Raw genomic sequence first — 26,378 nt, 5'->3', positions numbered from 1 at the left:
GACAAGCAGCTCTTAAAATGTCATTTTGAGATATTGCTCAAAGTCCGCCGGGAAGGCCAAACCCAAGTGTGCTGGGGCGGCAATAAACACGTAAGGGGATTTCTGGTCTTGGGGTGGGGTGGGGGCCGTGACCGTTTGCCTGGCTCTGACTGCCGGCAGGGCAAGAAGCAGCATGGGCCTCCTCTTTCTGGGAGGAGAAAGTCAGCCCGAGATTGCATCCCTGCCTGCCAGCCACCCTGGGTGTCCGTGCTGAACATAGCTGGGTTGATGTGGAAGTACAATGGCATAATGTTACCAAAAAAACAAACAAAAAACCCTCTGAAGCTATTTAGGCACAAAGCATCTGTAATACTGAAGTTGTTCCTTGCAGGCAGGCAACCTAAAGCTTATTCTCAATGGGGGTGATTCTGCCTCACGTGGTGTTGCCTGGCCATAGTATGGGTTGTCCTGACTTGGGGTACGGGCTGCTACTGGCTTGGGGTGGGTCAAGGCCAGGGATGCTGCTCAACATCCTACAGTGGACAGGATGGCCCTTACTACAGAGGGTGATCCGGCCTGCGTCGGTGGCCCTTATCTCTACGTTTCTGCCTGCAAGGTCTGAAGCCAACCCCTCACAGGCCTTATTCACCCACTTGCTCCCTGTGTGATTTGCTGTGTCCTGTCCCCCTTTTGTTCCATCATCTGACTTCAGCTCCTCCCTTCCTTCAGGCTGTTCTGCCAACCCGGGGCCCTTCAAACTACTCCCCCAGATATGCTGGGAGGCCACATTGGGGACAGAAGCAGCCAGAGATTTGAGTCCTTGCTCTATGCAGCCACCCAAGGGGGCCTGTCTCCCTCAGGGGCTCTCGGTAGCTCGGCCTCCAGCACCTTCTCTCCCATTCCTGCACCACCAAATCTCCCTATGATGCCCATCTGCCCAGGATTCTATCCCTGGCTCTCCTTTTCCCTCCCCTGTTGATGGCTGGCTGACCCACTGATGTTCACATCAGTGACCTTCCAGCCACTCGGCCTCAAGGATGGCCCAGAATAGCTCAAGTCCTGACTGTTAGCTAGGGTGTGGGGGATGCTTTTTGGTAGCTCTAAGTCTCTCCCACGCCACCCCCAACCCCTACCCCAAGCTGCACGCCCACTCCAGCTCACCCCTAACTCAGGAGCGTCTGGTGACTCCAGCCTGAGGTCCAGGGCAGCCTGTGCAGCCAGACTCAGCCCTGGACTTGTCTGGTCAGCCTATGTCTCTCGTGTGTCCCATGCTGCTGCCCTAGACCCTCTCAGGCCCCACCCCTTACGAGCTGCCAACCTTCTCCTCAACAGACTAAAGGAACAAGCACTTAGGACTCTTGCTTCAAAACACCTCTGCATTCATATAGAGCAGATGCAACTCGGCTTTTGGGGTCCTCAGATCTGAGGAATCGATAGGTATTGGATAAAGACTCCTGGCCCAAACACTTCTGCTGCGAACGCTCGGGCTCTCCTTCGTGGGAGGGTGACACCAGCCACTGTCCTCCTTCCTCCCCATCTGGAGCCTTCTCCCTGTTGCATGGTCCATGCCCTGAAGTGGACCCCTGGAGGCCTGTCCTTGGCTACCTTTCCCTCTCTCAACCCTCGTGCCTCCTAGCAAGCCTAATTTCCCTCCTTGGCTAACTACACAACAGGCAGGGAGGAGGGCCCAGCCAGGAGGCAACCACCAGTTGGCCCCCTGCTTCTGGCCCCTCTGCCTGTGTAGCCTGCTAGGTCACATGACTGGACAACCTCTCAGGACCAACATGCCCTGGGGTCAAGGGGGTCTTTGTGCTGCCTCTGCTGAGCTCCCCCCTCCCCCCCTCCCATGACAGCAGTCCACATCAGCAGCCAGAAGTAGCTCCAGGTGGCACTGTATAGCGGCCTCTGACCTTGTCCCACTCAGACACCTTGGCGTGGGTAGGAGCCTAACAGCATATGCAAATGCTCCCACTGGCTTCTGGAGGCCCTGCTCCTGAGCACCAGCATGCTAGCCTGTTAGCAGGTGCAGCAGGCACACACAGGTGGGTGACAAGACAGACCCACCTAGGTGTGTCTACAGGCCCCACCCTGCCCTTGACACACCCAGGAGGGCCCATACATCCAAAGTGGGTTGCTGGCCAGACTTTGCTTCCCTCCTATCGGCATGGCTCAGGCAACCCTGAGAATCTCCAGTGGAATCAACTCCGCATGTGCCCATTGTCTCCATTCTCTTGTCACTGATGAGGGGCAGGGAGGCACCAAGGGGGGCAGGAAAGCACTGGCCTGGCCAGGGCAGGGAGGGGGGGCCATGGCTTGGGAGAAAACCCAACTGCAGACTTGGCCATACAAAGGAACCAAGTCCTGGGACAACTGGTGAAGAGAAACAAAGTGCAGTCTTACCCACAGGATGGAATATTACTAAACCATAGAAAGGAATGAAGCTGTGATTCATGCTACAACGTGGGTGAACCTCAAAAACATTGTGCTGAGCGAGAGAAGCCAGGCACAAAAGGCCACACAGCATAGGATCTCACTGACATCAAGTGTCCAGAATGGGCAAATCCACAGACACAGCAAGCAGACTGGGGATTGCCAGGGGCTGGGGGGAGGGGGGCAGAGAGCAACTGCCCATGGTGTTTCTTCCTTAGGGGATGGGAACATTCTAGAACTAGACAGAAGTAAGGGTTGTACACCATTGTGAATCCACTGAATACTACTGAATTGTATACTTCAAATGGGTGGATAATATCTCAAAAAAGCCCTTCTATAGAAATTTGAAGTGCAGAGGCAAACCCCTGCTTCTGGAACCTTAGTCACCCTGGCCAAGTGGTTTCACTTGGCCAGGCAGAGGCTGGCTGATTCATGCAGTTGTGGGAATGAAGGATATAGCCTGGGCAGGTGTTCCTGAGAATAAAGGCAAAGTGGATAATGGCATGTAGTTCTGGGTGGAGGGGGGCTGGGAGCTTTCTAGGGTCACACGAGACTGGATTTGTGGGTCCTAGGGGCCTGGTGCTCGGGACTGAGGTTGGCATTGATGCCAGGCCCAGGACTGGCTCCTTTTGGACCTCTAGAGGCAGTCAGGGGCAGCAGCGAGCTCCAGGATTCCTCTTGGTCCCATATCTCGCTATCCCAGGTCACTCGCCTCTTGTGGGTATGTGGCAGGTGCCTCAGGGTGTCACAATCTCTCAGCCTCCTGTTTCTGCACTGGCCAGGCCATGGTGGCTATGCAAAGGTCCAGAACCCCAGCACACAGCAGCCTTTGGCTGCTTGGGAAAATGGCCTGGCCAGCAAGCATCCTCGTTTCATTTCTGCTTTCGAAATTAAAACCCTGTGCGCATCAGCAATTGCTGGTGGCAACTGTCTCAGTTCAGGAAAGAGAACCCCAACCTTGAGGCCCACACTATCAGCCCTGTTACTGAGGTCTGTGGGCCCCCAGAGAGGAGGCATGCTCTGTGGCCAGCCCCGTGGCTGATGCCTCGGTCACTGCATCTAGAGTCACCAGGTTCTCTGAGGGCCTCCGGGATGGGCAGTGGACCCTAGCACAGAGGAGGGAGGACCCCAGGCCGCTCACTGCCCTGGGGAGCCTGCCTTGTGCAACTTCAGTGTTCTGTTGCTAAAACAACAGTCTCGAATAAACCTCACGTGTCTAAAGGCAGTCTGGAGGCCAGGCTGCAGGATGGCAGAGCAGGGCTGAGTAACATCATGCGAAGCGGTGACAATAAGTGACAGTAACAGTTAACTGCAGGGGCAGGCAGATCAGCTGATTGGAACTAGCTTCCACAGTGCCCCCTTCCTGTTTTTTGGTCAGAATTGCACAGCGAGGCTGCAACCCACAAGGAAGGGGGGGGCAGCCTGGCGACACCCAAACCTCAAAACAATTCAACTTCTCCTTTCAGGGAACTGAGAAAAAGTCCCAAAGGCTAACAAGATATGTCGATCTTTGGCCTCCTGTGGCCCTGGCCAAGGTAAGGGAGGAAATCTCTTTTCTTTACTTTTTTTTTTTTTAAGATTTTATTTATTTATTCATGAGAGACACAGATAGAGGCAGACATAGGCAGAGGGAGAAGCAGGCTCCCTGTGGGGAGCCGGATATGGGTCTTGATCCCAGGACCCCAGGATCATGACCTGAGCCAAAGGCAGGTGCTCAACCGCTGAGCCACCCAGGTGCCCCTTTTTTTTTTTTTTAAGGGAAGAAATCTTTCATGAAGATGTACAGAGGTACCATGAACTCAGGCTCAGACCCAGGCCAGGTTCCCACCATGGTCTAGCCACAGCTGCCTGTAGTGTGGCCTGGGGAACCTGGGTTGTAGTGGGTCGACTTGTGTCCCTTCAAAAGATATGCCCAAGTCCTGATCCTTGGAACCTGTGAACGAGATCTCATTTGGAAATAAGGTTTCTGTGGATGCAATTAATATAAGGATCCTGAGGTGAGATCATCCTGGATTTACAGTGGGCCCTAAATCCTGTGACAAGTGTCCTTAGATGAGGAAGGAAATTAGAGACACAGAGACACAAAGCGAAGAGGCGCATGTGCAGGTAGAGGCAGAGATCGGAGAGATGCTACCACAAGCCGAGGAACACCGAAGGGCTGTTGGTGGCCACCAGAAGCCAGGAGAGGGGCCTGGGACAGATGCTCCCTTAGAGCCTCCAGAAGGAACCTACCCTGCCCACAACCTGATTTCAGACTTCTGCCCTCTGGGACTGTGACAGAATTAATTCCTGTTTGTTTTAAGCACGCCCCCACCCCCCTGCCCTTGTTTGTGGTACTTTGTGACGGCAGCCCCAGGACACCTGCACACTAGCACGCCTCTTTGGGACCCTCTTCCCTTGTCTTTAAAACGGGCAGAGATGTTGTAAGGATGTTGACGGATCTGTACCCGAAGGCACAATAACAAATTATCCTGGTTATTAGAAAGTGACTCTTGGCTTAGCTCAGAAATGGCTGGAATTGGTGCAAAATTTCTACACGGTCATCGCTGGAAAGAGGACTTGGTCTCATGGGATCCAGAGCTGTGACAGTGGTTCTCACCTGGGGAATAATCTACCCCCAGGGAACACTCAGTGATACCTGGGGACATTTTTGGTTGTCACATCTGGGGGGAGGTGATGCTACTGGCATCTGGTGGGTGGAGGCCAGGACTCAGGACCATGCAGTCCATGGGGCGGCTCCACCAGGAAATGGCCTGGGCCCAGACATCAGTGGGGGCTCTGGCCGAGCAGCCCAGCTCTAAACTAAAAGTCTCCTCCCTTTCCAAGCGGTTGCCCCAGGAAGCACGTTTATGGCCATGACGTGGATTTGGCTCTAGCCTGCTTTGGAAGCCAGCGTGGGCACCGCCCTCCAGCAGCTCCTCACTGCTGGGGAAATCTGGCCTTGCCAGCTCACACCACGGAGCTAGAGGGAGGCAGCCAGGCGGGGTTTGAGGCATCTGACTCATGAGGTGCAGACACTAGGCAAGAAGGGTGACTAATGGCCCTCGAAGATTGTGCCAGAATCCCTTGGGGCAGCTTCAGCGGAGGAGCTCCCAGGACAACTACTGAGCAGGGGCAGCCCTCAGGGAAGAAGGCATCGATGCCGCCAGCTCTCACTCAACAGAGGCTTGCTGAGGGTTGACTTGCCACCAAAAACTATCCATATTCTGACGCCTATGAACGTGGCCTTATTTGGAAATGGGGTCTCTGCTGATGTAGTTAGTTAGGATGAGGCCATCCTGGATAGGGTGGGCCCTAAACCCAGTGATTGATATCTTTATAAGAGAAGGCCACGTGACCAGAGGCAGAGATTGGAATGATGGGGCAGAGCCAAGGAATGCTAGAGCCTCTGGAAGCTGGAAGAAGAGGTGAGGAAGGATCCTCCCCCAGAGCCTTCAGAGGGACCATGGCCCTGTTGACACCCTGAACTGACCTCTCTGACAGAAGAGGTTTCTGTTGTTTGAAGCCACTCTGTTTGTGGTAATGTGTTACGGGAACCATCAGACCTCATCCCGGTGCCGTGGATGGTCCTTAGCCAGAAAAGGAAACAGCACCATGGTGCCAAACCTGCCTCTGCACCGTGTTGTGATGGGACATCTGGGCTCAGAGTCCACATGAAGCATGGGCATAGCTACCTGGTTTGGTGGGGGGTAAAAGCTCCACTTGGCGAAACACCTGATTTGGTAAATGCTGGATCTGCCCTCTCGTTCACTTACTTAACTTCTGCCGTCACTGACGGCCTGCTCCATCTCATCTGGGACTGTAGTGCTTTGGCCTGGAGCACCTGCCACGGCCTCTGATTGGTGCTTCAAGGCAGCTTCATTGAGGCTACTTCTGGAGCTGGGACGGAGTTGGATCACCCTATGGACATCATCTGTAGCTCCCACATCACACAAAACTCAGAGCTCACAAGGTCCCAAGTGATCTGCCATCACTTCCTTATCACCTCACTGTCCCCACTGCCTCTTGTTCTGGCTGTTGCTTACTCTGCTCTGGCCCCATCTGGAGGCCTCCAGGCCCCCCACCTTTCTTCTAACACTCCAGGCACAGCCTAGCCTCCCAGGCTCTCCATTGGCTGTGCCCTCCTTCTAGACACTGCATGGTCCTCCTGACCTCTTCTGGGCCCAGCTCAGCAACACCTCTCACCTCCTGCTCCCTTCAACTTTCTTCCTTGGGCATGCCTGCTGTTCTTATTGGCACTGACCTTGCATTTGAGGCCTGGTGTTTATTTTGCTGCCTGCCTCCTCGTCCCTGGGGCAACTGCTCTGCCAAAGCAGGCCTTTGTGAGATTTGGGCCACCACAGAGCCCGGGGCCCAGGATGGTGCCTGGCACATGGCAGCTGTGCACACGGAATATTTGCAGAAGTAACAGGTGATCAAAACCAAGGAGGCGAGACATGTAGGCACACAACATTAAAGAGGAAAACACACTCTGTGGCTGATTACTCTTTAGTTTTTAAAACGTTTGTACCAAAAAAAAAAAAAAAAAAAAAGACGACTATATGTATATAGGAGAAATAGGCTGGCTATACATGGTGGCACAGGGCCAGACTGCACAACCCCGATTAATTTCTTGCTGATGATCTCACAGATCATCAGAGAGAAAGAGGAACTGAAATGTACTCAGCAGGCATAGCCTAGATAGGCTTTCAGTGAATTTGCATGACAGCAAGGTAGCTGTGTCAGGCCTTCACCTGGGAGGTGGGGATAGGTCTCCTCACTACCCCATGGAAGGGATGGTCTGGGGTCCTGTGGAGGGACAGATGCAGCACACCCAGATGACGCAGTGTTACTCAGCAATCTGAAAAAATGAGCTCTCATGCCACTAAGGAACTTAAATGTACATTTACTAAGTGAATGAAGCTAGTCCAAAAAGGCTATAGCCAGGATGAATCCAACTCTATGCCATTCGGGAAAAGACAAAAACTATGGAGCCGGTCAAAGGATGCGTGGCTGCCAGGGCTCCAGGGAGGGAGGAAGAGGAGGTGCCCAGGACTTGAGGACAGTGTCATTACTCTGTATGACAGCATAATGGTACATTTGTGACACTGCGCCTTTGTCCAGACCCACAGAATATACAACATCCAGGGTGAATCCCAGTGTAAATCATGGACTTCAGTTAATAATGTGTCAATAATGGCTTTGATTGTAACAAATGTACCACACTAATAGTTGATGCAAGACGTTCATAATGGAGAAAGTATGGGGAGTTGGGGGGGGGGAGGGAACTCTCTGTATTGTCTACTCCATATCTCTATACATCTAAAATATTCTAAGAAATAATAGTGACTTATATTATTATATTTAATAAAACTCAACTATTTAGAAATATTTAATTATCCCTAAATTCTAATTAGAAGAAAAAAAAGAGTGGAGCCCTGGACTCCAAACCCATAGGCACCAATCCCTAGGCCCCTGCATCATCCTAGCTCTCACCAGGTGATGGCAATTAGACCATGTTCTGAGACGTGGATGTATCTGGTCCCATGCCCCCAAGAGTAAGGAATGCTGTGTGGTCACCATCAAGGCCCCTGCATAAAGAAGGCTCAGCCACGGTGATGCATTGATGCTTCTGTGGAGTTTGGCTGATGGAGACACTGGACAGAGGGTGGAGAGCACCTCCTCCCCCACTGCCTTTATGGTGATGCTAGGAGGCCCCCTCCCTCAGCATCACTGCTGCCTAGCCCCCAGGGCTACACTCTGCTTTGCTGGCTCCCTTCTGTACTACAGGCTCCACTGCTCAGTTTGGACTCTCCACTCTCCTTTCTCGGAATTGGGAGTATAGATTGCTGTCCTCCTAGACATTAAGAGTCTATTAATCAGGCCTTTTTCTCCCCCTATATTCTTATGCTTTGATATAGGGGGACCTGGCTGACCTTGAAAGGACTGCCCCTCCCAGGGCTACTTACCTAATCACTGGGAGCAAAGAACTCGCCTATGAGTGTGCCTTGCACATGCAAACCAACCATTCCAGAGCCCACAGCCCCACCACTTCTGTTATCAGGCTCTCACACTCTGGGCCACTAACTCCTGCCCTGATCACCCCAGGGCCAAGTACCAGTCAACCAGCGCAGCCCCTATGTCCCAGATCCCCAGAATTATTTGATCTAGCCAATCCTAAGCCTGCACACACTGGTTTCCCCATTCCTTCCCATGAGAACCACAACAGTGACTCTGCCTACCTTTTCTCTAGTCTACTTGCCTCCACACTAGCCCTGGTGCTTCCCAAGCATGGCCCTGTGTAGCTTGCTGAGCACCCCCGAGCCCCCTGCTGTTTCTAGAAAACTGTGAGTATAACCAACTATCTCGAGGGCAGAGGTGTCTCTATACCTGAACAAGAATAAAACCCACACATTAAGGCAGAGGGCCCCTCCCGCCGGCGGCCTGGCTTACCTCCAGCACAGGGCCGGCGCCCAGGATGGTCCTCTCAACGCCGCTGGCATAGCCCTTCTGGCTCAAGGCGGTGAGGCAGTGGATCAGGAAGTTGGTGCTCTGTGTCTTGCCTGAGCCACTCTCGCCTGAGATCACGATGCACTGGTTGACACGCTTTCGGAGCATGGCATAGTAGGCCACGTCGGCAAGCGCGAACACGTGTGGCTCCAGCTTGCCCAGCTGCTGATTCTCATACATCTTCACGTACTTGGGGTTGTAGATGGGGAGAAACTTGAAGGGATTGACAGCCACCAGGATGCTCCCCGCGTACGTGTAGATCTTCTGTTGCAGGAAGCGGTGCTTGAGGTTCTTCAAGAGGTTCCCCTCAGTCAGCTCAGGGAGGTTACAGAGATCGTCAAAATCCGCCTCCTGTCGGGGCAGGAGGCCACGCTCCACCAGACGCCGGGTGGCTGTGGCCTGGGACACCAGCTGCATGTGCACGTACTTGATGGTGCCATCGGCGTTGCGCTCCTGCAGCAGGAAGTAGTAGCCGTCCTCCTGCGGGTGCTCGTCCTGCGCCCGCCGTGGCCACAGCAGCACGCGGTGCACAGGGGAGTCGTTGGCATCCAGCACCCACTCCTCCCCACCTGTCTCCTTCACCTCCACCAGCACATAGCACTTGGTGCCATCCAGCTGCAGGCTGGCGATGGCATCCTGGATGACATCGGAAGTGGTGCTGTCCTTGGTGGCGGTCACACGGCATGAGGCCCGGCTCTGGCTGGTGGCCAGCTGCGGGTAGATGTGCAGGTGGTAGGCTGCCTGCCCCCCGCGGCCGGAGCTGCCTGCCTCGTTCACACTCATCCTGCCGGTAGCCTGGCCTCAGCATGCCTCCCGGGCTCGGGGCGCGCGTCCTGGAGCTGGAAGGGAGGGGGTGACACAGTCAGAGTGGTGGTAGTGGTAGTGATGGTGGGGAGGAGACACTGACACCACCCCTCGGCCAGAAGGAAATCCCCTGCCCCTAAAAGAGCTCTCTCCAAAAGCCAGAAGGGCAGAAGAGCCTCCATCTGTCCTTAAATGTGACCAAACCTAAGGTTTGTGACTGCTGCAGAGTGACTTCACCAGATCTCCTTCCCCTCCCAAGATCAGACTCTTCCCCTGGAATGTGCTCCTTCCCAGCCCCAGTTCCTGCTCCCCACCAACCTGCCAGTCAGCCTCTTAGGCTTGCAAGTCCAATGGCCATGACCATCTCTTGGTTAAGCCCTTCCCAACCCACATCTTTCCTGGCCTCCCCTCTCTGACAAAACCTCCCCCAGTGGCTCCCCAAGCTCCCTTTTGGGCCTTGGTTATGTCCCCAAAACACACAAGGGGCAGCAGGAGGTGTGTTGGGTTGAGCAAGATTGAACCTGCCCTGAAACTCAGGGATTCTGAAACTCCATAGAAGACTAAAGGAGAGCCCCAAAAAACTCGTTTGGGAGAGTTGTTCAGAGTGCATTTGCTTCTAGAACCCATAATTCAGTCTAATCATGACAAGACCATCAGACAGACCCAGATCAGGGGCATCCTGCTGTATACTTGGCCACTCTCCCCTGAGACTGCCAAGGTCTTCTTTTTTTTTTTTTTTAATTTTATTTATTAATTCATGAGAGACAGAGAGAGAGGCAGAGACACAGGCAGTGGGAGAAGTAGGCTCCCTGAAGAGAGCCTGATACAGGACTTGATCTGATCCCAGGACCCCAGGATCACGACCTGAGCCGAAGGCAGATGCTCTACCACTGAGCCACCCAGGTGTCCTGAGACTGCCAAGGTCTTAAACAACACAGAAAGACTGAGGAACCATCCAGACAGGACACTGAAAAGGCATGGGGACTAAATACAATGGGGCTCCTTGGACAGAATCTTGACCAGAGAGAGGTCATGAATGGAAGAACTGGTGACATCCACATAACATCAGGAGGTTGATTCACAGCAGTGTACCAATGTCCATCTTTTAGTTGTACAAACATGGTCCTATAATGTAAGATGTTTGTAAGATAACGTAAGATTTGGGGAAGCCAGGGGCATCTGAATGGCTCAGTGGTTGGGCATCTGCCTTCGGCTCAGGTCGTGATCCCGGGGTCCTGGGATTGAGTTCCGTACTGGGCTCCCTGCAGGGAGTCTGCTTTTCTCTCTCTCTCTCTCTCTCTGTCTCTCATGAGTAAATAAATAAAAGCTTAAAAAAATAAAGGATTTGAGGAAGCTACGGTAAGGGTATAGGAGACTCTATGCTGTCTTTACAATTTTTCTGTAGATCTAAAATGACTCTGAAATAAAAAGTTTATTTGAAAAAAAAAATGCATTTGCTTCTTAAGACATTGCAGGAAAAAGAGAAAATGAAGCCAATGCTGCCAGCAGTTCATTTTGTGTTTTGGAGTAAGAGACACAAACGCAGTGTGGGTCCTGTATGGGCTCAGTGGGTGCCACCTAAGCACAGCTGAGGATACAAAGATGAACCAGACTTTGGTTCAAAGCTGAGCGGGAGTAGCTTGATATGCAAACAAATGTGAAAGTGTATCAACCATGTAAATGGAGAAGTTATTCCCCTTGAGAGCCACAGAATGCTTTAGGAGAGTGGCCAACATCTAAGAGGAGTTCTGAAGGGTGAAGAGAAGTTCGTTCAACAGGAAGGTAAAAGGTAGGAAAAGGGTACATAAGGCCCACTCCTTGTTTTTGTAAATAAAGTTTTATTGGTGTGTAGCCCATTCATTTACATATCATCCCTGGTTGCTTGTTTTGACACCAGATCTGAACAGTTGTGACAGACTGTAACCTAAAGGCCTAGAAAAGCCAAATGTACTTATTTTCCAATCCTTTACAGAAAAAGTTTGCTGAAGAAAAGAAAAACAAGGAAAGAAAAAGTTTGCTGACTAGACATGCTTGTAGACAGAAGCATGACTCAGCACCAGGAGTGTGAGGAGCTGCTAGAGGCTGAGGTGATTTGGACTCTGGGAGACCAAGTCCTACAGCAGAATTAGGAGGGCAGGGGAGGGCGAGGCTAAACACAACTACACCTTATAAAGCTGTTATTAAAAGTTCATGTGGCCAGCTATAGGTAGCGGCAACAGGTAGGAAGGTCAGGGGAAGTGAGAATATTTATTTTTTTAAACTTTCTCCTAAATCAAGTAATTTTGGGGTATTTTCTTCTAGTTTAACATATGTTATATATATATATATGAAACTTGGATTGTTATGTGATATGTTGGCACTCGTGAATGTTTCCCCATGTCATAAAATACATACTGAAACATGATTTTTAATGCCTTCTCAGCATGTCACTATACACAGAGAAATTGTAAAGCATGTGATCCTTTTGCTATAGATGGGCAGTTGGTTTCTGATTTTGTGGACACACATCTTTATGCACTGCTCTGAGCATTTCCTTGGCATTGATTCATTTAAGCAGGATTAGCAGATAAACAGATATGAATGTTGCTAAATGTCTTCAAACAGCCATAGGATATGACACATGAACAGTATTAGATTACATGGCTCATATACTTTGGACATGACTGGCAATTTCTTTAGAAGTTAGTTATACAACTAGCACATGATCCAGCAGTTCCCCTCCTAGGAATTACTCCAGAAAAATGAAGCAGATGTCCCTATAGGGGACTGTACACAAATGTTCTATGGCATTTGTTTCTAAGAGCTCCACGCTGGAAACAACTCAAATGTGTATCAATCTGCAAATGGATGAACAAACTGGCCACACAATGGAACACTGCTCAGCCAGGAGAGGGGAGCAATCTCTGATCCTTGCAACAGTATGGAACAACACAACAATCTCAGAATCTGTGTGCTGAGTGAAAGAAGACAAAAAAAAAAAAAAAAAGGGTACAGCAATTCCATTTCTAGGTATAGACCTAAAAGAACTGAAAATAGGTGTTTAAAGAAATCCTTGTACATGCACATTCACAGCAGCACAATTCACAACAGCCAAAAGGTGGAAACAACCTAAGTATCCATCAGCTGATGAAGACTGTGGTCCTTCCATGCAATGGAATATTACTCAGCCATAAAAAGGAACCAAGCTCTGATATACACTACGATATGGATGAACCCCAAAAACATTGTGTTGTGTAAAAGCAGCCAGACACAAAAGGCCACATGGTGTAGGATCCCACTTAAATGAAATGTCCAAAACAAGCAAATCCATAGAGACAAAAAGCAGATCGTGGTTGCCAATGGCTGGGGGAGGGGGTGGAGGTAATAGGAAGTGACTACTAACAGCGGGGGGGTCCCTGTAGAGGATAACATTATTCTGTGGCTTCATAGAGGTAGAGGTTGTGCAACACTGACAATGTACAAACCACCACTGAATTGCATACTTTAAAATGGTGAATTCTGCGTTGTGTGAATTTCACCTCAGTAAAGTTTTAAGTTTATTTACTTACGTTTAAATAATCTCTACACCCACTGTGGGACTCAAACTCATGATCCCAAAATCAAGTTGTATGCTTTTCTAACCCAACCCAGCCAGGTGGCCTTGAGCTCAAAAGAGTTTCAAAAAGAGTATACAGTATATGATTGGATTTATATATAATCCTAGAAAATGCAGCATATGGAGATAGAAAGTTGATAATGGCCGCCTGGGCTGACAAAGGAGCCAGGGGAGACTTTTCCGGTGACAAATATATTTACTATCTCAGTCATGGGTTCACGAGTGTTTGCATGTGCTACAAATCACACACTTGAAAGAAGTGTTTATAATGTTTCAGTGACAATTAATAAAGCTTTTTAAAAAAAATTAAGTGGATCATCATGAAACCACCCGGTCCCCCAGGTGAACATCTTTTTATTTTTTTTTTTAAGATTTATTTATTTATTTATTCATGATAGACATAGAGACAGGTAGAGAGACAGGCAGAGGGAGAAGCAGGCTCCATGCTGGGAGCCTGACACAGGACTCAATCCTGGAACTCCAGGATCGCGCCCTGGGCCAAAGGCAGGCGCCAAACCACTGAGCCACCCAGGAATCTCCCTGAACATCTTTTTAAGACTCCTTACTCTCTTCTCAAAATATCCAACCCTTGAGCCCAGGGATTGAGTTCCTTGGACACCACATCGAAGAAACCATTGGGAAGCTGTGTCAGGTGTTCAGAGATGCCAGGTGATGCCATCCACCTGGCTGTGCCCTGACATAACTGGAGGTGATCACTGAACTTTCATGGACACACCACATGGTGTGGAAGGTGGGTAGTTTAGTTGCTTCCAAGCCAGGTGAGGAATGCAAGAACCCAAACTATAGATATGCAACTTCATCATAGCCACACAAATGCACATACGTGGCTCATGGGTACGCAACACATGCAGACACAGACAGACACATGTGAACATGTACGCTTTTATATGAATACACCCACTCAGGCATGTGCGCACACACACATATCCTAAAGCACATGCACAAACCAGGATGCATGTACATGCAGTTTCATACAAACACACACACGTATGCACACTCACAGAACACATGCATGTGCACAAACAGGGACACGTGCACACGCAGCACTTTAATACGACTATGTACACACACGCATGCACAGAGCTGGGGCTCCAGGCAGAGCCGGCCCCTTCTGTGACTTGCACTTGTAGAGACACGGGTGACGGTGCACTTGTAGTGCACCCCAACTTCTGGAGGTGAAATCCGGCTCATGGACTCGGGGTTCTGGACTCTCACATCCAAATGCAGGAATGTGGGTAGTAGAAAGGTCACACAGACGCGCCTGCTTCCTCCTCCCAGGAGACACTGACCCTGAGTGAGAAGCCATCAGAGCCCACCAATGTGATCTTGTTCCGGGCTCCAGAGACTTCCCCCACCTTCCTGTGCTCACAGACTGGGGGCCATGTGGGCAGTCATAGGACCGGCTGATGCATGCCCCATTCCCCCAGGCCAAGAGGAAGGAGAAAAGACTGGCTCAGAGTGACTGCTGACCACCAGGGCTGTGAGGAGGGGGGATAACCAAAGAGCAGGGGTGGGTAGGACGGACAGCATTTGGGGTCCCCTGCAGGAAACCCAGAGGGTCTACTACATCTACCACCTCTGTATCCTGGGAAATTCCTCTGCCTCGGATCTGTCTGTCCTCCACCTGGCCATTCTCCCCAGGGTGCCACACTCTCCTTTCCCTGCTGCCTGAATGGTTCATCTGAAGGAGGATCCTCCCACTGGAAAAGTTCACATGGGGGCACCTGGGTGGCCCAGTGGTTGAGCACCTGCCTTTGGCTCGGGTCATGATCCTAGGGTCCTGGGATCAAGCCCCATATCAGGATCCCTGTGGGGAGCCTACTTCTCCTTCTGCCTATGTCTCGGCCTTCTCTGTGTGTCTCTCGTGAATAAATAAATAAAATCTTAAAAAAAAAAGAGTTTGTGTGATTTAAAGCCAAAGACACTAATAAACCTTTTTCCAGTCTATGGTAAAGCCTGGTTCCCTCCTCCCTTCCATATGATTTGGAGCCAGCCCTTCCCACTCCCACTTGCCCATCAATCCAATCTCCCCCCACACACACCAAAAAAACCACTATGCCTCTCCCCAAAGCTGCCACCAAGCTCTCACCAGTCACATCTGCTAGCCACTGGCCTCTCCTGGTTCTGCTCACTTGCTCTGCAGTCCTCGGGATGGAGGCATCACCTGGATCTGCTCTTATGCAAGGACCTCCCCCCTGCCCCAAGACTCTGCCCTGAGGTCTATCCACTCTTCTGTACACTCCCAGGGGCCACACTCCACCTCCAGGCTACTGCAGCTACCTCTCCCAGCCCCAAATACCCAGAAGGCTGGTTCCCTGCTCCCCCTCCCACATCCTCCCTGACCACATCCTGATTGCTGTGTCCCCAGAGCTGCCCTCTCTTCTTACTAGCCAATGAGGAGGGCCCTAGGTAGAACCCCTTGCCTCTATTCTCTGGGCTGCTGCAGGGGAGCCCCTGGAAGCACTGCTCTAGACACGCATGTCCCAGCACAGAGCCCCTCAAGGGCACCCCATGGCCAGCCCACAAGAGTCCCTGGCCATTGGCCCCGATTAAGCATGGCTATCTCTTGGTTTTTATGCTGACTCACTGGAAATGCTCCAGGCACTCCCCAACCAGGCCAGGGATCAAAGATCAGACCTTGCAGGCTTCTCCAGGCCAATGAGAAAGAAGCTGTCCAAAGCCCCTGACCCACTGGAGAAAGCCTAGTCCCTCTGGACTGGGCTGTATCCCTGTGAGACACCCCCCAGGCCTTCACCACAGGCCTGGAGGGCTGGCCACCCACCTACTCCAAGGCACCCCTCCTTCCTTTTCCCTCATTCGCACCCCAGATGAGGGGCCCTCCCCACCCTGCTGCTTCCCTGGGGTGATGTTCTTGTTCCCTCAGGTCAGAATGCCCCTTGAGCCCCTCCACCAGCTCCAGGACAACCCTGCTTTCAATGCAAAATCTCACAGGGCACGATCGGTCCCCGACAGCAGAAGCAGAGACCCAGAGTTCCCTGGTTCCACAGGTGGCAGCATTTCCACTACAACACTGGGCTGATCGATTCCCTCTGCATTCTCGCTGTGAAGCCTCCCCTATCCCCATCCAATCTGCCAAAGTGTCTTCCTGAGAGACCCGCGCAAGTGAGGGGTCCTGGAGTGGTATTAGAGTACCTGCCTCCCCGCTTCCTCACTGGCACCAAGCGTCAATATTTTTCTCAACCCACAGCCATTAGTGGGCACAAAAGAGCATCTTGTCATTTACATTCCTTTGACTGTCAGGTGGGGCTTTTAAAAAGGTTGTGTATCTCAAGCAATGATTTTTCTGTTTCTGTTAAGTTGTTCGTGTCCTTTGCCCATTTTTTCCCTACTGCTTATGGTTTTGGAACAGCTCTTTGTATAGGAAGGATATTAATGGTTTGTCAGGGTTAAGGGCAATTTGCTTTTACTTACAGTAGTTTTGGATACAAATACTGGATTTTCCAGGCAGTTGGATCCATGGGTGATGTCTTTCATATCTGCTGCTCATTCCTCTCCTAGGTCTGATGAACATGGAGCTAATACTTTTGGTTTGCATCCCTCTGCTTCCCGGCATTTATTCTTTAAACTCTTAACCATCTGGAAATTATTTTGGTGGTGTAGGAAGTTTCCTAAGACCACTGTAATTAAGTACTATAAACTAGGTGGCTTAAAACAACATAAATTTGTTGTCTCACATTTCTGGATGAGTCCAAAATCAAGGTGTTGGCAGGCAGGACTGGCTCCTTCTGAAGGTTCTTAAGGAGAATCTGTCCCATGCGTCCCCCAGCTTCTGGCAACCCTATGTTCCTTGGCTTGTAAATGCTTCACTCCAACCTCTTCGTCCATCATCAGATAGTGTCCTTTTCTGTTTCTGTGTCTCCTTACAAGACACCAGTTACAAGATTCAGGATAAGTTCATTTTGAGATCTTTCACTTATCATATCTCCAAGGTCACATTCTGAGGTTCTAGGCAGACATGAATTTGGGGAAGACGCCAGTCAACCCAGTAGAGTGTGGGAGGTAAAATGGGGATCCAGATGATCTCTTTCATTAAAGACTCTTCTCCCCTCTCCTGATCGGGGAGTCTGCTCAGTTTGTTAAATACAGTATATTATGTTATTTTACACAGTGGGTCTGCTTCTGGGCTGTTGGTGCCTGTGTGGTGCCATACTGCTAATTATCACAGCTTCAGGGGACGTTCTTCAACAGTGACATCTCTCTTGGAGGTACCAGGCTGTTTTCTCTGGCTTCCAAGTATGCCTTCCTCGTTGAGTCTTAATGGAGCCTGAGACCTGGAAGGTGGTCACACTGTGTCTTCAAGGCCCTGGTCACAAGTGGGTATGAAACTTATGCCCCAAGAATCCCCATACTGTGCCCAGAGTGAAAGGAAGTAGGTTTGGGGCTGAGGAACCAGGGGTTGGCAGGTCCCTGGACGGGGAACAGCTCGGCCAACTGGTGACCACAGGCAGGTTGCAGCTGTGCTGGGGGCGGCAGGTCCTGAAAACCTGTGTCTTCATCCTTCCCCTGAACCATAACACTGTTCTACCCTCCCACCAGTGATGCTCACTGAAGCACTCATAGTGTGTGAAGAGGAAGCAAAACCCATTTCCAGACTGACGGGATCTATCCACCCAGAACTTCATGGGTGAATTGAACTATGCCCTCGTCACCAAATGGAAACCAAGCTGGCCGGCTCTAAAACTGCCCACTGAAAGAGCCAAGAGGCAGAAACAAAATGCCCATCAGAGGACGAGTACATAAATAAAATGTGGTCTCTCCATACACTGGAGTATTACTCAGCCATAAAAAGGAACAAAGCCTGACATCCACTACAACGTGAGTGGACTCTGAAAACACTGAGCCGAGTGAGAGAAACCAGATGCAAATGGCCACACAGGGTATGATTCTGTGGATGTGAAACGTCCAGAACATGCAGGGATAGAAACCAGATGAGTGGTTGCCAGGGGCTGGGGGAGAGGGGAGGGTCTGCACAACTAGATAGAGGTGGGGTTTGTACAACCTTGTGAATCCACTCGATGTTACTAACGCTAATTCTTATGTGCGTTTTACCATAGTCAGAGAAATTCCTGCTGAAAGACCTAAACCCTGGAAAATTAAAAGCTTTTGCAGACACCACACTTCTATACTTTCTGCACTTTGAAAATTCAGGGCTTTTCTCCTATGTTGTTGGAGAAGGGAGGGGCAGACAAAGTGGGGGGTGGGAGAGGACATACATACAACACAACCAAAAATTAAGCCCTGGGGGTAAGTAGACAAATGTGACTGAGCTGCTCTCAAGGCCTGGTCAAGGCCCTATGCTCAAAAACGCAAGGTTTTGCCTATCGGCCTGGTGAATAATTCGGAATTTACTGGAAAATAAGGCGGACAGGGCCTCCAGAAAATGTAGTGTAGCTGCTTCGTTTATATAAGGCCATAATTTGAAGCCACATGTTTATCAGATGAAATCATTCTCAAGCTAAAAGGAGAAGGCCAGCATTACAGCAGAATCATGTAGGAAGCGCCACTTAAGATTCTGCGCGTTTCCACTTTCCAACGCATGCTTCCTCGAGCCTGGGGAGACTTTTTAAGAAGAAACGATCAGGTGAAACAATCATAAAGATGGACACGCTGAGAAACAGCCACAAGCTAAGCATGTTTCCCAGGCTTGGCAGGTCAGAGCTAGAGGGCAATTTAACATTTACCTTGGGGCGATGTGGCCACAAGCCGAGGAACGCCTGGAGCCCCCAGAAGCTGGAAGAGGCAAGGAAGGAAGGACCCCTTCCCACCCCCGGATCCTTTGGAGGGAACAAGTCCCCATTGCTACCTTGATTCTCTGGACTTCTGGCCTCCAGAACTTTGAGAGAATAAATTTCTACAGTTTAAGCCACTGAGTTTATGGTAGTCATTTATGGCAGCCCCAGGATTCTAATCCAGGTGTCCAGGGCTGAAGATATCAGATGCTCTGAGCAAGGCCTCGATTGAGAAGGACCACTGCCTTTCTCCTGCTTTATTTGAATATCCCCGAGAAGCCCATCCCAAACACCCCAGCATGACTGCCCCCCCCCCCCCAGTCCTTTCCTCCAAACCTTTCAGTCTGGCCCAACAGGTCTGAGCCCTAGAGAAAGCCCCTCCCTCAGGTATGTACTGGGGCAGCACGTTCCATTTGTTCAGCTGCTCTCGGAGGCCTAGAGGCTGATCTTTTTCCCTGGGGTCTGTGACTACCTCCCCTACCTCCTCTGAAACAGAACAGGCTGTCTTCTTTCAATGCCTCTCTGGTCAACAAATGTTTCTCCAGTGCACACCCCACACTAGGCCTAGGGGTGTGGGTATGTAGAAGTGAAGGAGGCCACAGGGGTCTGGCTTTGAGGGAACCCAATGACAAACCAACCATGAGCAACCAAACCTCCCTCCATGAGCAGAGAGGTATTTTCAACAGCGACACAGTGCTTGTGTAAAGAAAAATCTGGCAAAGTATCCGACCAGTGGTTCTCACCCGAGGGCACATCTGCACTGCCCAGTGGACACCTGCCTATGGCTGGAGACATTCTGGTCACTGCTGGGGAAGTGGGGAGGTACCACCACTAGCCTCTGGAGGGTGGAAGCCGAGGATGCTGCTCGACACCCTACAGCGTACAGGGTGGCTCCCACCATGGAGAATGATCCAGCCCCCAATGTCAGCAGTGCTGCCATGGAGACAGAAACCGACCAGGGCAGGGTGGTCATTCTGGATGATCCAGGAGGCAGGGAAGTGTTCGAGGGGCCCACTGCTGAGGCCTGTGCAGTAAGAAGGGCCAGACGGTCCGAGCTCTTGAGGAGGGCCGCCTAGGCGAGGGCGGCAAGCGCCAAGGGCAGGGGCAGCTGGAGCTGGCCTCAGAACAAGGGGACCAGTGTGGCCAGCAGGGCCGAGGCTGGAGGGGGAGGGGCCAAGGTCAGGAAGGTCAGATCCCGCGGGGGGCCTTGTGAACGTGGGATGGAGTTTCAATTTTCATGCAAGTATGATGGGGAGCTGGGCTGGTTGGAGGCAGTGAGAACCAGGACGAGAATGACATCTGGAAGGGGTCAACCAGGCTGTGTGTGAGGCAGGTGGACCACGGTGGGGGAGGGGAGGGCTGCTGGTCCACGGCTCCAGCAGGGGTCTGGGACAGGGAGGGAGGGGACTGATGTGTTCAGGCCAGTGGGACATAGGATGGTTCTGGTTACAGGGGCAAAGCAAACTCGCAAGGCCTTGTGGGGACCTATGCTTCCGGTCCTTCCCCGGTGACTGGTAGGCTCCCTAAATGGAGACTCAGAAGTCTCCCAGAGAAGAAGGCCTAGATGGGCAGAAGAGAGCCCTTTTGGGAACCCCTTTCCAAATCACACAGCCCATCTGTCATCATGCCCAGGTGGAAAGTCACCTTGAGAACCTCCTGCAGGTGGCCACAGTGACGGCACACAAAAGCCCTGCTTGAGACCTTGGCTGAGTGGCCCCTAAAAAAAGGGAAGGGTTCCCCGGAGCTCCATTCTGTTTTTAAAGGTGGTGTGGATCCTCATGGGCCTCTAGTGGGGCCCCAAGGAGGCTTCTGTGTCAGCCTGGCCACAAGGGACAGAGAGGACCCACTCCTTAAGTGCCCAGCATGGGTCGGCCACTTGGGTCCATGGGACACCCGGCTTGGGGAGCAAGTCCTGCTTCAGAGCCGGAACCTGGAACAAAGCAGCTCCTCCCTTGGCCATTCCTGGGCTCTCTGCAGATGAGCTGTTATCACCTCAAAATCCACATCGCCTCCCAGAGGGGGGCCCCCCTTAATTCTGGTTTCCTTAACATCCCCTTCGCCTCCCCCAGGGGCCCCTTGGCCCACTGGTTTTAACGCCAAGATGGCGTTTTGGTCTGATAAGACTCTTCCTTCCTTTTACTCGGACTTACTGAGGTAGAATCCACATACCACACAGCTTCCACGTTCGCACTGCACTAGGCAGCAGCCGGTCTGTGCCGTGGTCACAGATGTGGGCTGTCACCACCACGTCCACCTTAGAATGTTCCCACCCCACTAAAGACCTGGGTCCTTTAGTCACCAATGAGACCATACAGCCTATCCTCATTTTTCGTTCCCATTGAACTGCCTGGGTCATGGGCTGCACTCTGTCCCCCCAACGCTTCTGGGTACAGGGTGGGGTACTCAGCCCCCAGAGTCCTCTCCTCTCCTCCACCTGTGATCCTGGGCCTCACCGTCTTCTCCTGAGGAAGGGCTCCTCCTGGCCACAAACCCTACCCTCTGGCCTGGTTTCTGCCATAATGATCTGGTTCCATGTTTGGACCCAGTGAGATCTCCCAGGCAGCCCACAGCCCAGGGTTTTGTCTTGACAACATCTTTGGTGATGGCCACCAACTGGTTCCCCTTCCAGCCTATCCAGACATCATCACAGAGGCAGGGGTGTCCCCGTGGGCCAGCCACAGGCTTGACAGTGTCTCAGCCAGCTCTTCTTGCCCTAGAGCTTAGCATTCTTTCATACCCGCCTTCTCTCCCAGGCCAACTGTGGCCCCAGGGGACACCTGGCAATGACTAGAAACAGTTTTAATTGTTCTGACTAGGGGAAGGGGAGCTACTTTCATTTGGGTATGTAGAGACCTGGAATGCTGCTCAGTATCCTATCCCAGAGAATAGTTCCCCTTACAGAAAATGATCTGGCCCTAGATGTTGGCAGTGCTGAGATTCGAGAAACACTGGGTTAATTATTTGGGAAAAAATTTTTTTTATTTAGGTCCCTAATTTATAAACACATCAGAATAAAGTCCAGATGAGTTAAATGGTACAAAACAGGGTGACCCCTCTCAGCATCTGTGAATTATCTCCCCTCTCCCTCCCCACTTGTGGTACATTTACGTGTGTGTGCGCGGCATCCTAGGATCTCAGTCAAGCCACATAATGACAGAACACAAAGTCTCTTAGGTCCCACAGAACCCCTAAATCAGTAGTTCTCAATCTAGGGTTGACTCTTCTCTAAGGGGACACTTCAGAGATATCTGGAGACATTTTGGGCTTATCACTACAGGGGGGGTGGGTGTGGGCAGGGGGCAGAGGGCACCTGGCATCTAGTAGGTGGAGACCAGGAATGCTGTTCAATGCACTGCAACACACAGGGCAACCCCCATCACAGAGGATGACCCAGGCCCAGGCATCACCAATGCTGAGGGTGACAATCTGTGATTTAAATAAATAAGAAAAGCAACATTTACACACTCGAGGGTGTCCCCAGGGCCTCCCAGACACAGGAGACATCAGCAAGATTCCAAGCCCAAGTTCACCTGACTGTGTAACATTTAGAATGAGGGAGCAAGAGCTTTTCCATCTTCATCTCTGCTCCCTGAGAAGCCAGCAGGCAGACTCCTATGGGACCGCCAAGGGGAGAGACTGGCTCTTTGAGGATCTATGGGCTGGGCTTAGCTCTGGCACTTTCTTTGGGACTCCTGCTCTCTCACTAGCACTTGATAAACAGCTCCACATGACAGTTGAGGACCCTAGCTAGGACCCTTCTTCACAAGCTGTGGCGAGAGACCCTGCTTGAAAGGAAATAAAAGGACCAGGGGCGTCCCAGGGACCGGAGAAGCAACATTTCAAATATCACCCCTTAGGACCCTCCTTTCCTCCCATCCTAGGACGGGATGGAGATGCTCAGAGAAACAAATGGGAAGATTTGGGGCAAAGCCCCAGCAGGCCTGTCGCAGATATACTACTCTGACTCCACTTGTGAGGATGCAGTGGCATTAGCCTTTGAGGGAGATGACCTTTGCCAGGGCTTGCTGGGAGAGCTCTCATGTGTCTTTTCCTCCACCAACAAGCCCTGATTGGTCACAAGCTCGCCTGGCGCTGCGTGCCTCTCTGTGGGCACAACTCCTGACATCTGCACTCCACGCAAAGAGGCAAGGGCCATTCTGTTCTCGCAGTAACCCTGAAAGCCAGCTCTGCACCTGCCTCGTTAACACTTTTCACTGAATGATTTTCAGATCTTCCAGAAACTTCTTTTGTCCAAACACCTAAGGCAACAGCTGGTCCCAAAAGTCATTTTGGTTTATTAACAGGGTTGTTTTTAGATCCCCCTCCCATGACCATGGCAACATTGAGGACCGAGACCTCTGTACGCCAGATTACAGACCTTAGCTTAGCCCCCAGGCAGGCACAGTCTCCTAGGCCTGGCTCTAAATACACCCCTTATAAAGGCCCACGAGATCCTCTCCCCCAACCCCTCCCCCAGCTGGGTCATCACCTCTCTCTAGGCACCCCAAATGTAAGGACATGTGCGAGATCTGGAAGATTCCTAACGGATGCTTCCGAAGTTGATGTGGCCAACTTGCCTACCTCCCTTAAGATGTTTATTTAAATGAGTAAGACTCAACAAAGCAAACTCTGTTGGTGCAACGGTTTATCCAAAACTTCTTTGTTAATAAAAATGAAGTTTGTCCCTTACCCAGTGTTATGGGCTGAAGTGGCTCCCACCCACCCCCACGTCCCAATTCATTATGTTGAAGTCTAACCTCCCAGCACCGTGGAATGTGACTGTATTTGGAAATAGGATCGTTAATGAGGTGATGGAGTTAAAATGAAGTTACTAGGGTGGGCTGGATTCAATAGGACTAGGGTCCTGACAAGAGGAGAGTTGGACACAGACACACGCAGAAGAAGACGGTCCGGAGACATAGGGAGAAGACGGCCAACTAAACACCAAGGAGAGAGGCCTTGGAAAAGATGCTCCCCTCAGAAGAAACTGACCCTGCCAACACCTTAATCTTGGGCTTCTGGCCTCCAGATCCATGAGACAATAAATTTCTGTTGCTTGAGCTGCACTGTCTGTGGTTCTTTATCCCAGTGGCCCTGGGAAACTCCTACACTCAGCAGTGACAGTAATGAAATGCCTGTAGCTGGCTCCCTTCTTACACATAAGCCCGTGAAGCAGGGCAGAGCTGGGACATAAACGAGTGAGTCAGACCCGGACAGCTTATTCATTGCTTCGACTAACCCACAGGCCCAACCTTTGAATCACTACTTTATTTATCATCGGGCATGGACTCAGAAAGTCTCGCCGAGGAAATGAGTAGAACCCAAGCTCACCGGCTGTGTTTCTGAGACATGCTTAATCTCTGAGGCCCTTTCTGGGCAAAACTGAAAAGAGGTGAAGTGACAGGGCCTGCCGGGGACCCAGTGGCGCTCAGACAGAGCCCTTTGTTCTGCTTCTCCGTCCGTCCCGGATGAGGGCAGAGAGAAGGGCCTGTCTTGCTCCGCGGGGAGGCCGAGCAGGGGCTGCCTGGCACAGTGGGTTGGGGACGCTGGGCACACAAAGGGCTGGTGGATGGGGACTGGTTGTGGGGGGAGGGCAATGTCCAGAAGGGGTCGGGAGGCCCCAGAATGTGCTGTTTCCTCCCACGGAGTTAAAACAGCAATGTCTTCGTTGGGGAACAAGCAGAGGAGGACGCGTGAAGAGCCAAAGTTACACAGTCTGTGCTTGAGGACCGGCCAGTGTCTGGGGCCAAGAGGGCGAACAGGAGAAGATAATGTGGCTTCAAGAGCCGCACGGATCTGGGGCCACCTCCAAAGTAGCTCTCGAGAGGAGAATCTAATACCTCTAATCTCGGAAGAAAAGCAACAGTTTGTTCTGAGACAAGGGACGGTTCCTGTAGAAATTCAGGTCAGTCGTAAGACAAAGAGAAAGACAATGGCATTTGCTGTTCCCGTGAGCAAAGACGGCCTTGGCTCACCTCTTGTTCCTCCTCTGCTACCCATTCTTGGGGCATGCTAACTCCCCCTCAATCCCTTCCTGATGGTGCCTTCTTTTTATCAGAATTCTAGATTAAGAACTGACCAGATGGCAGGATTCAGTTGCTAGCTGCTCTTCCCCATGCCTGCCCTTGGCAGCAGTTCCCTGGGAACTGACCAAACACCAAAGACCCACTGAGGCAAAGGTAAGCCTGGGCAATGACCAGATCTCACTACAGAGCAGTGGTTCTTATGCCCCAAGAGACACACAGTCACATCTGGAGACATTTTTTGGTAGTCACGACTCAAGGGATGTATTCTATTGGTGCCTAGTGGGTGGAGACCCAGGATGCTGCTTGATGGCCTGTAATGCGTGGGACAGCTTCCACAGAAAAAAGAAAAAGCCCAGCCCCAATGTCGATGGTGCTGCAATTGAGAAGTTATGCTCTGGCAATTTGGTCTTTGCCAATTTGAGGTTACTGATGATCCTTCATCTTTCGGGAAAGCCCAGGGAGCCATCTCTGGAGGCACCACCTGCCTGAGCTTCAGTTTCCATACTGAAAAAAGAACCAGGGCTGCTTGCTGCTGGTTGGCAGAATAAAAGAGATGGGTATAAAAGCACCCATCACAAAGGATGCTCAATAAAGGGCAGAGCTGTGTAGGGATCTGCTCGTGCAATTCCCTCTTCCTGGTTTGATTTAACACCTCCAAATCCATCAAGGCCTGAATGGACCTTGCCACCTCTTCCAAGGGAACCTGTCAGAATCCCCCAAGCCCTGAAGCTTGCACTGGTCATCCTTGATTCTGTCTTCACAACTTCCTGCACCACCTCTGTGGCTGCATTGACCACTCACTCTGAATTTCATTATTCCTGTAGCAGTGAGAGCACTAGAATGTTCCTCCTCCAGGGCATGAAGGCTCATCTCTGTCCCCAGGGCCCAGCTCCCAGTACTGGAAGGATCAGTCCTTGCTTTATTGAGCTCCTGAGCCCACCCAAGGCACAACTTTGGGGAGACGAGGAAAGGGAAGTGGCAAATTAACAAGCCTCTGTTGGGGAAAGAAAATAGATCACACAGCCAAATTGAGAGGGGACATGCCTAAGTTGCTACCCTCTTCTCTGAGCCAGAGGCCTGGAACTGAGGGGGGCGAGGGGTCTCACTCAGGGATTTCTCACCAGAAAGGTGTAGCTGAACCTTTGTGAACAGGTATAGCGTGCAAAAGCAAACATGGAATTTGTGGAATTTTCCATGTAGAAGATAAAGGACCGGAGGAACGGAGGAATGGTAAAAGAAAGTCATTTTTGGATACAAACTATACAATGGGAACAAAAGCAGGAT

The 26,378-nt window shown here is 51.2% G+C and overlaps 1 protein-coding gene across 5 annotated transcripts in view; it reads right to left on the bottom strand.

The window, feature by feature from the left end:
- MYO9B (myosin IXB) overlaps positions 1 to 26,378 on the bottom strand; it is an 89,226-nt gene that overhangs the window by 60,854 nt on the left and 1,994 nt on the right. For all 5 annotated transcript variants that reach the window (XM_041761016.1, XM_041761018.1, XM_041761017.1 and 2 more), the window contains exon 2: positions 8,842 to 9,737. In XM_041761016.1, the coding sequence (XP_041616950.1) occupies positions 8,842 to 9,681 (840 nt within the window). In that variant the 5' untranslated portion in view covers positions 9,682 to 9,737. The remainder of the gene's footprint in view (positions 1 to 8,841; positions 9,738 to 26,378) is intronic.

This window comes from Vulpes lagopus, chromosome 7 (genome assembly GCF_018345385.1).
Source record: "Vulpes lagopus strain Blue_001 chromosome 7, ASM1834538v1, whole genome shotgun sequence".
NCBI lineage: Eukaryota > Metazoa > Chordata > Mammalia > Carnivora > Canidae > Vulpes > Vulpes lagopus.
Note: the sequence above shows the minus strand (reverse complement) of the source record. Positions and strands in the feature narration are given on the sequence as shown.